At 42.5% G+C, this 17,699-nt stretch overlaps 1 protein-coding gene across 1 annotated transcript in view; it reads left to right on the forward strand.

Annotated features, from left to right (window-relative positions):
• The first annotated feature begins 10,235 nt into the window (after window positions 1-10,235).
• LOC143160105 (transmembrane protease serine 11E-like) overlaps window positions 10,236-17,699 on the forward strand; it is a 44,741-nt gene continuing 37,277 nt past the window's right edge. Inside the window, exon 1 of the mRNA XM_076337650.1 lies at window positions 10,236-10,571. Coding sequence (XP_076193765.1) covers window positions 10,408-10,571 — 164 coding nt within the window. The 5' untranslated portion in view covers window positions 10,236-10,407. The remainder of the gene's footprint in view (window positions 10,572-17,699) is intronic.

Raw genomic sequence — 17,699 nt, forward strand, 5'->3', positions numbered from 1 at the left:
AACCTGCAGTAGGTTAAGTTTTGTGGGCTGTGTACGGCTATTCCTCTGACACATTCTGCTCTGTGGCTACCCTCTAAACAGCTTCTGGCCCAGCTTGTGGTTATGTATCAAGTGCCAGCCAGCTCAGAGTAGTCTAGGACTTAAAATTGGTTTGGCCTACAGCCAGACAGGAACGAACCTGATCCACATGACAGCTGTTTGTTCAAGAAGTACTCTGTCAAAGGGACAACTGCCTTTGTCTATATGCAATATACTGACCCTTTTTTCTCCATGGCCAAATGTCTTGGCCCCTACTTTTATACCCAGGCAAAGTGTTTTGAGCCCAAACAATAATTTACCAGCATCCAAGACAAGTTGTAACTAAAACGTGGCCTGCCCATTTGCTGTGTGCTCCCAAGGCCCCATCTATCTCTAGACGAGCTACAGTCCAGCCCCTGACTCCAAGGCTGCTGCGCTTCTGAATTCTTGAGTTTTTTCCTGCATCATTCCAGGGAGCATACTCTAATGAAGAATGGAAGATGGCTTAGAAGTCCTCGTTCCTAATATTACGTCGGACTGTTACTTAGGTGAATAGAGAATTTTTCTTTGCTGTGTTGTCCTAAAAAAGGAATCAGTGGAAAACACCAGCTTCTGTCCACCTTCTTTGAACAAGTGTATGTGTGCCCACTCATCGCTTAATATATGAACAGCCCCTACCAGAGTGTTTGCTGTGAGAGTGATTGCTGGACTTAAGACCAAAAACCATTTTATGTTCATACCAGTCTCTTGTCATATCAGAGTATTTGGCTGAATTAATTTCCATTTTTAACTTTCCAGATTGTATTGTTCTGAATAAAAGTCCTTGGCTTTTAGTGCAGGATGGAGGATTGTAACAATCTCAGTATGACCATTGCCAAAAAAACCCCTCTCAAACTTACTCTTGTGAATGCTGTTCTCAAGTCTTTATAATTTAATATGTGCATCTTCAGCTGCATCCTAAAAAAAAAAAAAAGCTTTTGTGTTACAGTGGAAATACCTGTCTCCTTCAGAGCAGGGCAGAACTTCTGACTGACCCAGTAATCTTATGTAAAGATCTCTCTCATCTGTCAGGAAGTAAGAATTGCCTGTGTCTCATTGCCAGACTATAGCTAACTGATTTGATCTCAAGCACACAAACTTCATATTCTCTCTGACTTCATGTTTTCAGGAGCCCATGTTTCCATCTGCCAGGTAGATCTCAAACACTTTCTACACCCCAGCAGCAGAACATGCCTATTCCTGGTGAGGATGCTTTCCTTGGTGTGTCTACAGATGTTTTCCAACACTTTGTGTGGGTGCTGATCCTGACAACAGCAAGTGCTGTGGTCTTAGTTGCTAGATAATGAGCCACTCAGTTGCTCTCTTTTCCCTTCTACAGTCAGAATAGAAAGAACTCAGCAAAGGAGATACCAGCCACACTGTGAAAACTCGGAGCTGGTCCAGTGTGGCAGGCAAGCAAGAATCTTACGCCAGGCTAGAAAAGGCAAACAGCAGGCTTTCGGCATGCTCATAGTTAGAAGATGTCGGGAAAACAGGCCCTCAGTGATTACAGTCTTAAGATCAAAGTGTTGTCCAACTTGAGTACAAGTCAGTTGACATAGTCAATGGCAGTTCAGGGGATCTCCTCTGGACTAGGCAGCTTGCTGCAAATGCTGCCAAACAGAGCAGTAATCCATCGAGTTAACAGAAGTATTTTGGTGATGCATCCTGTGATCTGGCTGCTTGCCAGTACAGAGAACCATGCTTTTCTAGAGCCTCACTGAAGGTACTGGAATATTTGGATGCCCAGAGAAGGTCTGCATGAAAGACAAGGGTGTGCAGCTGTTGTATGCCCTATACTTGTGTATATCAGGAAACCTGGCACTTTAAAAAAAAAAAAAAAAATTCTCAGGGAACCTTTCTTGTAGAATGTTGTGAGCTTCAGAAACAAAACTTGGTGGCTTAATTTCTACATAGGGAGTAAAAAGTGTCAGACTGGTTCCGTAGGTCTGTTGAGCCCAACAAATCTCATTTTAGTCCCTTAAGCAGAACATGTCTTTGACGTATATTGCTTGTAGAGGAAGTTTAAAAATTATGTATGACAAGTACGTATGAATTTTTTTCTTGCTAGTAGCAATTGTCTTACCAGGACAGTGAATAAAATTTGATCTTCATGAATAAAAGCATGATTACAAGATGGATTTCCAGTTGCCAAAGTACTTTAGGCTTGGGTTTTCAAAGGGCATAATGGTTTCCCCATCCTGCTGGATTTCATTGTAACTTGGAAACTTAATAGTTTTAGGCTTGCAAATCCCAGCTATCTCACTGGTTCCCCAAAACAGGTAAGTAGATGTCCAAAAAATTTATTTTGCATCTGTGAACTTTCCAGTTGTGCTTATTTTGGGTACAAAATCAGAAAGCCTTAAGCATTTTGCTCTGTATCAATGGCTGCAGTAAATATCATTCTCTAAAGTGGTGCACACAAGGCTGAAAAAGTGAACTCGTCATGTGCTTAAGGGGCTACCAGTTCTGAGCATCTACTCAGAGAGCTACAGTACCTGATCCACCCTAATGCTGAGTGCCAGCACAGTGCAGCCAGGACTGGGGCAGAAGAGGACCTGACATCTAGATGCTGTATGTTTTGGGAGCCTTTATTTTGGACTGCATTGTGGAGTTTTCCTGATATCAGCTGGAACAAGTCTTCTGATCTGGTTTCTTCTGGAAGCAATGTAGCTTGCGTGCTCTGAGGCCTCTTGGTGATGCAAAGCAGTATAAATGGGTGGGGACTGTCAAGAAGAGCGCTTGAAAGAACACCCTCAATCCACTGGGAATGTTAGTGTGGATGGACGTGACGGGTTTGAATCCCTTATTTGTGGCACAACTACACTGATGTCAGCATTGTCTGGCTTTTCCTGAGGGAAATTATGGAAACCTGAAGCAATGTATGTGGCCAAAATGTTTTATTTGGTTTAGGTGGCCTAGCAGATTTGTATTTCTTTTATGCTGCAGTCTCACCTATTTATGAAGCCAGAAGCTTCATCTTCTCTCAGCCATGTTTTCATAGAATTAACATCTTCACTCAAGGCAGAATGGGATGTATCTAGCTATACAATCATGCATGGCACACAGGAATGTAATTTATATGTAAATTTAATAAAACCTGTTTAAAAATTTGCCTTCTGTTTCATGTACTTGTTAATTTCCTGCGTCACGGTAAGCAACTGTAAAATGGGGACTCCTCTGTTTTAGAACGTGTTACACTGATCCTACACCCTGTATTTATGTACTGGCTTTTATGTAGTCTTAACCATCTGGTTTTATTGACTTGTTAGAGCGTAACTGGAAGAAGAGCATAACTGTTAGAAGAGCAAAACTCCATCCAGACTTGGACAGAATTTACCCACCTGGCCAGAGGTTACCCAAATTTGTGTGCAGGCAGACAGGTCTTGTGTCAGCCACTAGAGGGTGAATCGTATTGTCTTAAGAGTCTTAAACTCTTGGCTGCTGGTGGTGCTCTGTTTCAGCTCAGAGAGGATCTGGAGGACAAGGCACCGTGTCCATATTGCCTTAAAGTTGCAGGGATGCTACATGATTGTCTTGCAAAGTTTGAGGAGACTACAGCCGTTCAGCTTTTAGCATAGGCCTCTGCAGCACTGGGTGAGTTTGTCTTTTCCCCCATCAGAAAGTTGGCATCAAATGCTCCCCTTTAAGCATGTTAAGTACAAAGTGCTATGGCTGTGAGCAAGGGGCTGAGCAGGTTTTGCCTGCTTCTCTGCCACACCATAGCCAGACCTTTGTCCTGTGGAAAAGTAGACTGGAAAGGCACATTGTCAGGTATTGTTGGCATCATGGGTCTACTTTCTCAGCTCGTCAGCCTTCTTGCAAACAAGATAGCAAAGAGCAGTAGTAATTTTGAAAATCTGATAGGATGGGAGGCTTGTATGCAGCTGCTGTTTGCTTTGACCTCGCATTTTGACAACTCCTGATGATTCTTGTAGATCAAAGACACTTATCAGACTTCTTGTCCCTTTCCTGTCAAGATGGGAAACTTGGTACAAATCGCACCATATTCTGAGCTAGAAGAGCAAGCTCTTGATGAATGAAACATGCTGGAGTTCATTGATCCTGGTCTATAATACCTAACAGCTGAAGGGATGATCTTGGAATTTGAGGTTATCTGAGAGGGTAAAAAGGAGTGCAACAGCTTTATTGCAGTATTACAGGACATGCCAGGTTGGCTATGGATGGGAAGGTGGCTGTTTGTTTGGAAGAACAGTAGCCCTTTCGTCACATTTTACTGGGTCAAGTGCAGTAAGTCTGTCTTAGAGACAGACTTCTTAAAGGACATAATTTTAACAAATCTGATTTTTTAATATCTTTTTTCATGGCTTAGAGAACTGCTTTGTGCTGAGTTTCTGACAGAGCACATGCTGTGTATGTGACACTTAAAGCATTTATGAGCATTCAGTAGCTGGTAACTGTGCCATGACCTAAGGATATGTTCAGCTGGTGTGGTTGTATCTGCCTGGGGGAGCTATGTGGGTGGAGTTTCTGTCAAAGGGTTTGAAGTGAAGAACTGAACAGAAGATTAACTTTCATGTTTTTCTGTATGTGTGGTTGAACCAGAATCCTTCTATAAAACATAGCTGTCTATTTCAGCTTGCTTGGGGTCTTTGAGCTATTATTGCTGCAAAGAAAACTCTTCAAAACTCATCTGGTTAGAATAGTTCAGAAACAAATATAACAAATGGCAGTTAATCTGCTTTATCTTAGGGTGAAGTTTTATTTTAATTGAACCCATTCTTAAATGACACTTACTTTGAAGAATATTTTGTTTGCTATTCATTGCTGGTAGCTTTTTCTCAGGTGTAAATAAATTGTTTCTGTAAAGACAGAGAAAAGGCTTTTGGGAACTTGTTATCCAAAAATGCAATTATTTTCTTTTACATAAGCTTGAATAGGTCCGAGAAATACATGGCATGTCTCTGATTCACTTGATTAGCAACCAAATTCCTTCTTCCTCCCAGTAAACCTGAAAGGTTGTGCTTGCTATGTGATGTTTGTCCCCTCAGCTCCTGTGCTTTCCATCTTCCAGTTGTGGCATTGGGCAGTCCCTTCCTTGAGGAAGCACTTGCTATCAGCCTAGCGTCCAGAGCCTGTTTTAACCACAGATCGTTCCTTGTAAGTCAATACAAACAGTCAACTGCCTGCAATTGTCACACATCTCTGACCTTCCCCAGACTCTTGGGATCACCTGCAGTCTGCAGCCTTTGAAGTTGTGACCCAGACAGTCTGGCACTGTTCTCCAGGCCAGCGGAGATGACCTGCATACCAAGGGGAGCTGTTACTGGGATCATTCCTTCCGCAGTGGACAGACCAGATGGATGGACTTTACTAGGAAATAATGTCTCCCGTGCTAGAGGGTGGTGAGAACATAAGAATAAACTTTTTTTTTACTGAGAGTGGTTGAACATTGAGACAGGTTGTCAGGAGAGGTTATGGAGTCTCCATCCTTGGAGATATGCAAAACCCAATTGGACATGATTTTGAGTACCCTGGTCCAGCTGCCCTTGAGTAGGGATTTTGGGTTAGACCATCTCCAGAGTTCCCTTCCCACCTCAGCTACTCTGTGATTCTGTTCTTCCAAAGTGCCTGGCAGCTTCAGGGAAAGGCACGTGGCCATGGCTAAGTGGCGGGTACTGTCTCAGATGAGCTGACTGCTCCTCAACTGTTTCTGTGACAGGTGAATGCACTGGTAGACAACCTAAAGAAGACTGACACCAGGTCGTCTTCATGCTTGATCCTTAGATGCAGTACCCAGCGCTGTTGTCCCCAGCTTGTCTGGCACTGTTACCATCGATTGAGTAATCAATGAAAATAGCAGGGCACAGAAAGAAAAACAATCCATTCTGTGCAACCTAGGTAGAGAGCAGGTTACCCAAGAGTGAGCTCAGCCAGAAGGTCTCACAGGGAGGCAGCAAACCAAGTGGGACCCTCATTTGGTACTGAGTGGTCCTGCCTGAAGCATGCTGCGTTTTTCTGTCAGAGTGACTCAGCTCCTGAACTGTGGCTGAAAAGACAGGCTGAAGGATGGAGGACTTGGGCTTGATTTTCGTTATGTCTAATTTAGTCTATGAAGCCTTGAAGGCTAATGCAGTGTATGATAAATCAGGCGATTGCTCACAAGAATCATATTTAGGATCTTGCATGCTGCTGCAGAGCAAACTGGAACAGAGAGTGGCTGTGGCAGAAAGCATCTCAAAGAGCCAGACTCCATTTGGCTTCCACCAGGCAAGTTAGCTGCTAATGAATAGTATGAAATCAAATCCAAGCTAACTATTTTCTGGGGACATAGAGATGTAGGAAAAGTCTTGTTTTGAGTGTGTTGTCTTCTGCAGAGCTCTGTGTTGGTGCTCCCAGTAAGTCTAGCACTTTTGATGTGTGAAACAATGCTGCTGTTTGTTTAATTTGAGCTGTGCCTGTACAGGATTTATTTGTATAATAAATGTGTAATGTAAGTAAATAACGTGCCTTATTTCTTTGTAGGCCTAGTCCAATTCATATAAACATCTCCTGTCTCTTTGGAGGTGCTGTGTATCTTGACTGGGAGCAGAGGACTTGTGCAGTGAATGTAGAGAGCAGCTTGTTAGCCTGATTGCTAGGCAACACCTGGAAGAAAATGTGGGCTGGCCTGTTTCACTGTACCAAGTAGCAGCTCTGGCTGAGCAGCTGCAGAGGACAGGTACACGTGTGCTACCTTTTTGCCTCGAATGGGGTGACGGGCTATGAATTCTTTTTTAATGACTCTGGCAGTGGGGGACTTCTGTTGTCTAAGGGTGTTGTCAGTATTCTGGGCTGGCCTATCTGGCTGCAACTCAGACGGGTGTAGCAGTTTCTGTTATAAAGGCCTGGAAAGAGGGACTATTTGGAAACCAACCAGGGCAGGGTCTAGCATACTTCAGAGCTTGAGGCCATTGCTCTAGCATCGGAGAGCCTCCGCACGTTCAGTATCTCAAAGCTGCTTGGGCATGTAATAAAATCTGGCCCCGAGTGACTTTTCAAGGCTCAAGATAAAGGACCTGGCTTCTCTCCCAGCCCCATCCTTTTAGTGGATTTTCTGGTTTTGTTTTTCTACTTATCAGTTACTAAAAGCCATGGCTGGGAATTTCATGTGCAAAGGAAAGCATGGGATAATAAACTGGTGACCTTTTTTTGTCAAAACAGTAAAGTTGTGTAGCATGTCCACAGCTGAAGTTAAAAAGTATAAAGAAATGCAGCTCATTTAGAGCTTCCCCTGAATTTTGAAGGCCAAATGCAAGATGCCTTTGTATTTTTCAGGAGGGGGAGGCCTGAAGCCATAACTGACCTGTCAAGGTGTACTTATGGAAAATGAGTGGACTTGTCCTAGGGAAGGATTTCATTGCAGTGTACCGGTTTGGTCTTACCAGATGCTCACAGAATCACAGAGTAATTTAGATTGGGAGGGATGTACAGAGGTCATCTCGTCGAACCCCCTGCTCAAAGCAGGTCTAACTAGATCAGGTTGTTTAAGGCCATGCTGTTTAACAGTGCTTCTGTCAGTTCTGTTAAATATCACTGGCAAGAACATTCACTTCTCAGTTTAAAAGTAATGACTGACTGCTGTCTTTGGTCTAAAATTCGTGGCCTGGGTTGAGTAATTGGTAGACAATTATGTAAAACATCTTTGCTTGTAAATTCCAAAGATGTTATTGCTATGGGGCTGGCCAATGGTCAGTTCTAAAGGTGTTCTTCATCTCTACGGCCAGGGAGCCTATGTAAGTATGCAAACATAAACCAAGGTAGCCTATTATTACTATTCTTAGGCAAGCAGTCTGTCTGACTGGCTGGGCTGACTTTGCAAGGTTAAACAGAGAGAATGGTCATTACATCTTTTTACACTTTCATTTACAAAATACTGTGCACCCACATTCTCGGATTTCCACCCCACACTTTGATAGCTAGTTTCCGTACTGCTTCCCTGGTATTAACTGAAAAGGTTAGTATCTGCCTTAGCTTACTGAATAACCCTGTAATACCAAGCACTTTGCAGCTTGCTAATTTATTGTGAGGAAAATTGCTCCTTAATGATTGTCTTTTCTTGGCCTGTCTGTACCATTGCTCCTGGGGGACAGGTATGTGTAAATTGATTTTGCATAATCTAACACAGGCACGCGTATTTCCTTTATTTTCCACTGTTTTCCAGGACAGTTCATTTTAATGGTTAATCTGAAAACAAACAAACATTGACCTGCTTCAATTTTTATTAGGCAGATCACAAAAAAATCTGTTCACAAAAAAATCAAGAGATTGTAAGGGAATCACATCATGTTTTTGGAATATCTCTGTTCATGCTTTGGAGTAACAACAGGAAGGTCTGTCATAGTGTGCTCTGAAAGCTATCAGAAGTTCATTCATCTGTTGTCCAAGACCCTTCCTCCAGCACTACCTCCTGAGGCCCTTTGCAACCTGGTATTCTTCTAATGATGCTCTTCGTCTCCATGAAATCTTGTTGCAGAGCCCAAGATCTCAGGTAACTCTTGTCTCAAACTCTAGCTGTTTGCTAAAAACTAATTCTGCTGGAATATGTTTTTTACCTGACTCAGGTGGGTAGAGCTGGCCTTTGATCGTCTGGACACATCAGGGAAAACTCTGTGCATCTTACAAGGTAAATACTTCAAGGGCCACCTTTTCCCAGTGTGCTTGGCCTGGGTACTCAGGGCACCTGATTAGTAGTCTCTAAGTACTAATGAAGAAATTAATGTTAGTAATCCACTAACAATGCTGCCAACTTTTATCTCTGAGCAGACCACTATGCACAGCTTCAGCCTGACCATTCTGGGCAGAAATTGCTATCTGCGTCTTTGCGTTACATCTGAAACTGAATTAAGCTTTATCTATTCTAGGAATGTGTTTTGTAAGGATGACAGGTTTTGTGATCACAATATTAAAAAAGAAAAATTAAACCAAGGAATGCTAAGGTATTTTCTTGACTCCTGGATTGAATTGGTTTGTAATTGATCTCCAGCGCTCCACTGAGTGTGAGAGTTCCTGTGGGTGTGCGTGTGTTTCTGGGTGGAGCAGGGATTTCCTTTGTGCACAGACTTTTCTGAGTTTTACTAATCCTGAAAAAGCAAGTAACAGGGCTCGGGGGGCAAGGGGAAGGGAATGCCCAGGGAGGATATTAGTACTTGACAGGTAACTGTGTATTCAGTCAGTAAAGCCCCACATAAGGTAGGTAACTGCAACAATGCCCTTTCTACAGGGAGCTAGGAGAAGCCAAAGAAAGCAATTGATTTGATCAAAGCAAAGGAAGAAATCAGTGTTAGAGAAATAGGAGATGCCATGCAGCAGTGCTCAGCTTTTCCCACTGTCCTAAAAATGGGCTGTCCAGACACTTCTATGATTGCATTGAAGTGCCTATGAATGGGCATCTTTGAGGAAAGATGGAAAAGGACTTGGTATGATTAGGTCAAATTTTCCTCTTGCTGGTGGTTTGTTTTTTTACCCTCTGTGCTGAGGTTCTTTCTGGAAGATAATAAGTGTTCCCATAAAGATGACTGAAATCTTGAGACTTCATTGGAAAACCAAATGCTTCAAACTTTTTGGCACAAATCCAAGCGCATCAAAGACTAGAAACCAGAAGTTTGGCTTCTGGTAATTTTCCTTTTTGGTTGGGGGTTTTAGATGCAAGTGCAGAATTTCTCACTAGAGAATATCCATTTTTCCCCTTTCCAGCTGGCTCTGAAGAATCACATTTGTGCTCGGAGAAGGGAATTCCAAGGAGATTGGTGGCCCTTTTCACAGAGTAAGCATTTTCCACAGGCGGGGTTATGCCAACCATTAAATGACTAACATGTAATTAGGAGGCTGGATACTTATAGTTGTCATGTCCCTGATGCCAAGGGAGTCCAGGACAGCTGTGGAGGAGTGAGCACCTAGGGAGATCAGGCTTGGCTGACCAAGCCATTTATGTCTGTCTGTTTTTATGTTCAGCCTTTGTGTTGGCTATCTCAGGAGGCAAGTGACTTAGCCTTGCGGACAGTGTGGTACCTCTCCCATGTGGGTTTTACAGTGAGCGTATGGTAGAAGGTGCTGCCGCTCAGGAGAAGGCCTGCTGTAGGGATACAAGTTGGACAGAAAGGGAGTGCTGGAAAAGGGAAATCTCGCGCACTTCCTGTTCTGCTGTGGTGAAGAGCAAGCCTTCTTGCCTGGGCTGGTTTATCTGCTCTGTCCATCTCTGCCTGGGGAGCTCTTTGATGTGGAGCTGATCTGAAGGTTACAGTCTGCTTATCAACTCCATGCTTACCTCTGTTTGTTTTTATTCTGAAGTTCGCTCCCTCGTTTTGCAATAACTCACAAGGTGCTGGGTGTTGCGCCAGCCGGGCCTCAATGAAGGATCTTCATTCAACACCTTTCCCTTCCCATCACACCAGTCAATGTGACTCCTGCATTCTCCAGCAGCATTCGCTACGCAGTCCAGACTTTAGTCAAGCCTTGGTTGGCGGTCAGAAAGGCTACCAGACCTACCGGGACCTACCATGGGATCTTCAAAAGTAGGTGGCATGTTTTAACTCAGCAGGTCTGATTTGGAGGTGTAATGGTGGTAAAGGATACTGTCTATAGGACAGTTTTAGGACTTCAAGGACATCTATAGATCCAGAAAAGAAATCTGTTTGTTCTCTTGCCTGACCTTGGACTTCATTGCTCTATCTCTGCCCCTTTCATCCTTTTAGATCTAGGGTACATCATGGATCTGTCTGAAATGTGCAGCCTGAAAAGGGGCGATAGACGGAAGGAAAGCTAAATAGTAAGTTGCAGGCTGAAAGGGAGGTTTTGGAGGTTGTGGTCTGGATGAAAAGAATAACATATGGCTGGAGTGAGAAATGCAGAGGGAAATCCTTCCCTAACATGGACAGGAACACAAAGATTTGCTTTCTGTTTAAAAGATGATGTGATGGCTTAGGTTGACACATACCTTTCCTCCCTGTGATTGTCTTATCCTGCCCCCAGCAGGCTTTTATTGCAGCAGTGCAGAAACCAGGAAGCTCTTGTGTCAAAATCAAATCTTAATAACACGATTTTGGGAAACCATGGGTTTTGGTCAGGACTAGTTGCAATATTATCTCCCCCAAACACTGCAAAAGGACCCAGTTAAATCGGTGATGGCAGCGCAACTACATAAGGAGAACACTATAGGTGTTCATGATTCCAGTTTTGACCCTAATACTTTTAAGGAAGAAGCTATGATTTCTAGGGAGTAATGACAAGGTGTGTTGTGTCTGAAAGTATTTTGTGCAGTCATATGCTGGATATCCTTAGTTTTGTTTTACTGTAACAATATTTTAGACAGTGCTGGAAAATTCAGAGTATTTTTACAAAAATAAGTCTCCCAGCTGCAACACTCTACTCTGCTCTCTTGGGTCAGAGCAGGGATCTGGTCATAAATGTACAGTGACCTTCCTGGAATTTGTTGTTTCTGTTTAACGCTCTGGCTCCTGGATTCATGTGGCAATAGGAGATGCTCAGTCTCCCTTGAGTTTGTTTTTTGTTGTTGCTTCAGCGATTGATGAAGCTTAAAAGTATGACCTCAGAAACAAAATCCAAAAGAATCTGAAATTTATTTTTTTAACACCCTAATGATTTGGCTGAATTTTTGTGTGTGGTTGCTGAAGACTACAATATTAATCTCCTCTCTGGCATTGCTTTGAGCAAATGGCTATGGATGATTGCAAGATACTACTTCTTTTTTCCCTTCCTCAGGATTTTTAAAAATTGGGGTTTTCAATAATTTCTGGACATGCTGAAATAGAAACATTGTTTCTGGATTGACAAAAATTATTCTTTATGCCCACTTAAGTGTTTTTCTCATTTTTTGAGGACAATATAATTTTAGTCAGTACAGTATTGACTTTGCCAGGAGAAGACTGAGTTCAGCTTTTGGTTCTGTGCTCCTTAGTGGTACCCTGCTCAGTACCCAAAGATCCTCTGCCCCGTGTTAATATCCATACCTTAAAAGCTATACTGCTGTAACTGTCAGGTGAGTGTTGTGGTTTAACCTCAGCCAGCAACTGAGTACCACACAGCCGCTTGCTCACTCTCTCCCCTCCCCAGTGGGATGGGGGAGAGAATCAGAAGAGTAAAAGTGAGAAAACTTGTGGGTTGAGATAAAGACAGTTTAATAATTGAAAATAAGTAAAATATTAATAATAATAACAACAATAATAAAAGAATACACAAAGCAAGTGATGCACAATGCAATTGCTCACCACCCACCGACCGATGCCCAGCCAGTCCCTGAGCAGCGGCCCCCCCCAGCCAGCTTTCCCCCAGTTTATGTACTGAGCATGACGTCACATGGTATGGAACGTCCCTTTGGCCAGTTTGGGTCAGCTGTCCTGGCTGTGCCCCCTCCCGGCTTCTTGTGCACCTCCAGCCTTCTCAGTCAGTAGAGCACGGGAAGCTGGAAAGTCCTTGACTAGTGTAAGCACGACTTAGCAACAGCTAAAACATCGGTGTGTTATCAACATTGTTCTCACCCTAAATCTAAAACACAGCACTGTACCAGCTACTAGGAAGAAAATTAACTCTATCCCTGCTGAAACCAGGACAGTGAGAAAGAAATCCCCATCAGATGTGAGTACCAGTTTGTGCGTGTTACATAAAGAGGGAAAACTAAGTGAGGGTTCTCTACCTAGCAGAATTGAAAAGCCATTCCTTTTTCTAGTTAGATGTAAATCTAGTTGCCATGTCTTGTTGATATCAACAGTGGTGTAAATAATTTTTAATAACAGTGTGCTAGAGGGTAGTTAAAGAACATCTGAGTCCAGTTTGGTTGCCTCCTAGTTAGGAAAGAATTTAGTTGTTTAAGAAGTTGTTTAGATTATTATAAAACCTGAAGTATGTTAGGGGAAATCTGTGTTGGATAATTAAATATTTACACATTTGGAAAGGGATGGAGACTGCCTGGTCTTAATCAAAGACCATGTGTAGCCTGTTAAATGTCCAGAGTTCTTTGCTGGGCAGGGATGTAGATCTGAACGTGGAGCTGTAAACCTTGCTGTAAACCTAAACCATAGCTCATCGTGCTATGCCTTAGTCTCTTATAAGGGCGGTGCTTCAGTATTAGCTTTATCCAGCTCCAGGATGCCTCTTTTCACAACATTTCAAGCTAAGTTGGAACCTGTGCTCCATAAAATCCTTCAGGAAGCAAAGCTGCTAATGCTAAGGAAAACAGGGTGGAGTAGACAGCCTTGCTGGTCTTATCCCTCCTCCGTTGTGCTGTGTTCTGCAGTGTGAGGAGCAAATGCAGTGTCCTACCCTTAACTTCCTTGTGAAGATCTTGTACCCTGGCAGGGTGAGGTACAGAGTAGCTGGTGTTGTATATGGTAGTCTAAAAGTGAATATGTAGGTGGAAATGCAGTGCCACTTGCACCAATTTGTCATGCAGTAGGTGGGCAAAATGAGTGTAAATTACAGACTGCTGAGGTGTAGCAGGAAATGGATACCAGCCTTGGTGCGAGGACACTCATGTCCCATTGGCATTAGTGGGGGTTAACCTTGATTATTGCAGGAGGCAGATGTGGTTCCTGCACGGTACCAGACAAACCTATTCTGCTCAGTTTGCCCCAGAGTAGATCCTGATTTCAGGAAACCCTAGTGAAATACTTTTGATCCTGGTACACACCACACCTGATTTGACTTATATGGAATTGGTACCATTTGTGTTTCCTTGCCACATTCACTCAGTTTCTGACCATTTTAGACAAGAAAACCAGAATGAGAAAGGACCTCCTCCTGAGCCTTAAAATCTAGTTGTCTTCATTAACTGAGCAAGCCCCAGTGTAAACCCAGCAGCTTTTCTGGCCTCTGCTGTTCTTGTTAGAGGGTGTTGCAGAAGTGCCTCGCTTTGAGGAAAAAAAACCCAATACAGTCAGTTTTATGATTGGGCGTTTTGGGTCAGCATAAGCTTTTAAAATCAAGTCATTCTGCTTCCATCACATACTCCTTCCATGTCTCTATTTTTGGTTACACAGAGATCTTCATTCTGAATGAAGTCGAGCTAACACAAAGCTTGGGATGGCCTAATTTGACATGCTTCTAATACAAGGCAATCTGAAAACTTCATGTGGTCTGTGGACAGATTTGGTGATTACAGAGGGACAGATTTCATACAGAACTGAACATGGGAATTGTCCAGTTTCTCTGGGGTTTCAGAGTCTCAGCTGAACCTCTTGTCTAAGGAGCCTCCTCTAATTTCAGAAGCATTTCTCCTATGAAGAAATTTGTCCATCTCTGTTCGGTGCTAGATTATAGCATCTCACTGTTTATCTACCCAGCCTAGCAACTGTTTATTATGTATAAAGTATAAAATATGGAAAAACTTATTATTCAGCCAGAAACGTAAGCTTCCAAACTACAGGAAAAGCTGGATACTTTGGGTCAGATTCTCAGTGGATATAACCTGTCACAAAGGCAGAAGGGCTGGTCTGTTGTATCAGTCTTGCAGAACTCTTCAGGAGTGATGTAAGTATGGTTGTTTTACAGTGACATTTCATATACCAGTAAACAGATTTATTTCAGTAAACAGACTAAAACACCATCACTGTCCTATTATGTGTGTATTTATATATAACAATTATTGCTAAGGCTGATACGGTGTTTTTTATAATTTTTTTTTCTCAAAGCACCTTAATAAGAGACAAGTACCGCATGTATTCTAAAATTTTAGATAAAATTTGTCTGTCTAAGCATGCCTCTCTTACAGGACTAAAAACAATGGACATTTAGTAGCCCACAAGAGATCATCTCTAGGTGACTGTTTTGGGTTTGGCTGTTAGGCTGTCCTGTCAGCACCTTTCTTGAGCACACACTGTCAGTGCGTGCATGCCAAAGCAGAGCCTGTGTTCTCTTTCATGGTGCATGCTGACTTAGCTAGACACTGTCTCCAAGATGAAGCGCACTGCAGGTAATGGAGGGGTTCCCACGGGTGTCAGAGCGTGCTTTCTGCCCTGGTGAGGAAGACCTGTGAGGCTTTTCCTCTGAAGCAGGCGGTTTGACTCATAGAAGGCAGTTTTAATTCTGCTTCTTTGCAAGAAGTGAATCTAAATTCCAATAGGTAAAAGACACTCCTATTTCTTTTGTAAACAGTTTCAGGCTGCAGTGAGGCAAGTGCATGCATGATTTCATTTAATGTGATGTTTACGATACGTTTATTGAATGGCACCCTTAAAAAAACAGGCTAGGATATTAGGTAAGATTTTTAATTTTTCTTTGAGGCTGACTTTTTTCCCCAATACTCCTCTGTTACTAAAAGTCAACAGGCATAATTAGCTGTGTCCTTCTTATGTCTGCCTTGTAAAATGCATAAGGGGAGGGATCCCTCTGACTCTGTGTTTATTGGTGTGAGCTCCTTGTTGACGAAAGGGTTCCTGGGGAGCTTCTTCATGCTCATGATGGGGGGGAACCCAAGTACAGAATGCAGAGCTCCAAACCACATACCACCACTCAGGAAAGGTCTCAGTGGGTATTTCTAGGAAAATGCCAGCTGAATGCCAGTTGAAAAAGCCAAGGCAGTGTTAGGAATTATTAGGAAACAAAGAGAGGACAACCAAGTAAAACTGTTATGTCAGTGTGGGCAATTTTATATCGGTTTTTGTTGTTTTTCTTTGCCAGCAAATATTTTACTCCTCTTCCTAATCGGACAAATCTTAATCTGGGACTTGGCAGTCTTCTGCTGAGAGATGAAATCCAGTCCCTGGTTGCAGTGTATTTAAGATTACTGCATGAGCATGGTTGTCTGAGAAAAAGCAGAGTCTCTGGGGTAGAGGGGAGGACCATGTAGGATGCAGGCAGAAGGGACCCCGACAGAAAGCCCACTAGGTCAGTGGGAGGCTTTCAGCTGGTATTTGGTTCAGGCTTAGAATCTCCATTTCTACTCTGGAGGATTTCAGTGACCTTCTCAGCTGGCGCGTTTTTAATCCTGCTGTGCGTTTCTAGGTTACGCTCCCTGTTCCCTCTCTGTTGAGCAGATAGTTCCCAAGGAGTTAGCAGGGACTGCTTGACTCTTGATCTGAGAAAATAAATTCCCACTTGAATTTTTATCAGCTCTCTGCAGAGAATTCAAGCTCTGATGGGTCATCATGTGGATCAAAGCTGTTTCAGTTCTGGGATAGTTCTCTTGGGTGCATTGAATCCCTGTAAGTACTGTCCAGCTTTGCACAATGGGACATGTTGTTAGATGAAATAATCTTAGAGGAATGCACCTCAGGAGACAGAGCAAAGCAGCAATAAAGCTCAAAGTTAATGGGAATGGAAAGGTATCAGCCCAGCAAGATTTTGTGGTTTTGTCTCACTGATATCTTTGAAAACCTGGATTTGAAATCCTCCTGGTGTGCTCAGTCTGCACTTCTATTCAAATGGGGAAGTATCCAGATGGTACAGCCTAACCGAGGACATTTTCCTCAAAAATACCTTTTGTTTTTTAAAAACAAAAATTGGTTTTAAACAAATTAGGAGTTGCGAGTAAACCTTAACTTCACAGTCATTTCATGTTGTTATTTAAAAGGAAGAGGGAAGTTTATTCAGAAAAAAAGGAAGGAAAAAAGAAAGACATCCCAAGTCCCAAAACAGCCCCCCCCTCTATAAAGTGACTGTCTAAGATGTATTAATCAAACAGCTTCTTGTCTGAGGAAATTCAGTTTAGAAGCTGATGCTGAGCCCCCTCTGCACCTCTTTGAAATGATGCTCTCAAACAGGTTTCATGAATTAAGTGAAAGTCATGTGTCTGAGTAAAATTACACATGTAAGTAACTGTTGTGGACTGGGGTTTCTGTTTGCTAAATGATAACATGGAACTTGAAAGGGAAGAAATAAACATTAAGAGTTATTAAAAAAAAAAGTTATACTATGTACAAAAGAATGCTGAAAAAGTTTCAAATTATATAGTACTTGATATTTAACTGTGTCCCAGCCATGTTACTTCTGGTCTGAAACCACTCTTTCACCGATATGATAGGCAGCATGATTTCTTCATGCTCACCTGCTGCGGTGTAGAGGTGGCATTCAGCCTTTCAAATGGGCTTCTCAAACCCAGCATTTTGGTTTGGGTCTATGCCAGGATCATTATAGCTGAAAGACCTTCTGAGTGTTTTTCCTTCCATGCAGCTTAATCAAGACAACTGCTCTTTAAATGAGCGTATCTACAAGAATGAATGTGAGTAGGTTGTGTCAAGTTAAGTGTGTTTTTTTTTGTTTTGTTTGTTTTGTTGTTTTGTTTTGTTAAATGTGGGGTTTTTTGTTGGCTTTTCTTGTAACTTAGTCTCACTTCAAACATAGTGGAAACATTTGCAAAGCATATAAGCCATGCAAAGGACTACTAGCTGGGGTGGTGGGGAAAAAATCCCCAACAAACCCACATGACAAATTAAAGCTGAACTTGCCACTGACTTTATGGTTTCACCTAAGAGCTACTATTTAGAAATATTCTTCTTAATGAGGTAGGGTCCTGACTATTTATACCTGCATATTTTTCATTTCTCCAGTTATAAGGCAACTTCCATACAGTAGTCTCAAATAACTTTGGAGCTGCTCATCTCCAAACTCTTCACAGGACAGTTTAATTGCCATCTTTTTTTTCTGCTATGGGATTCACAGGTGCATTTTGAAGCAAACCAGATGAGATG

The sequence above is a fragment of the Aptenodytes patagonicus genome, chromosome 4, assembly GCF_965638725.1.
Source record: "Aptenodytes patagonicus chromosome 4, bAptPat1.pri.cur, whole genome shotgun sequence".
Classification (NCBI taxonomy): Eukaryota; Metazoa; Chordata; class Aves; order Sphenisciformes; family Spheniscidae; genus Aptenodytes; species Aptenodytes patagonicus.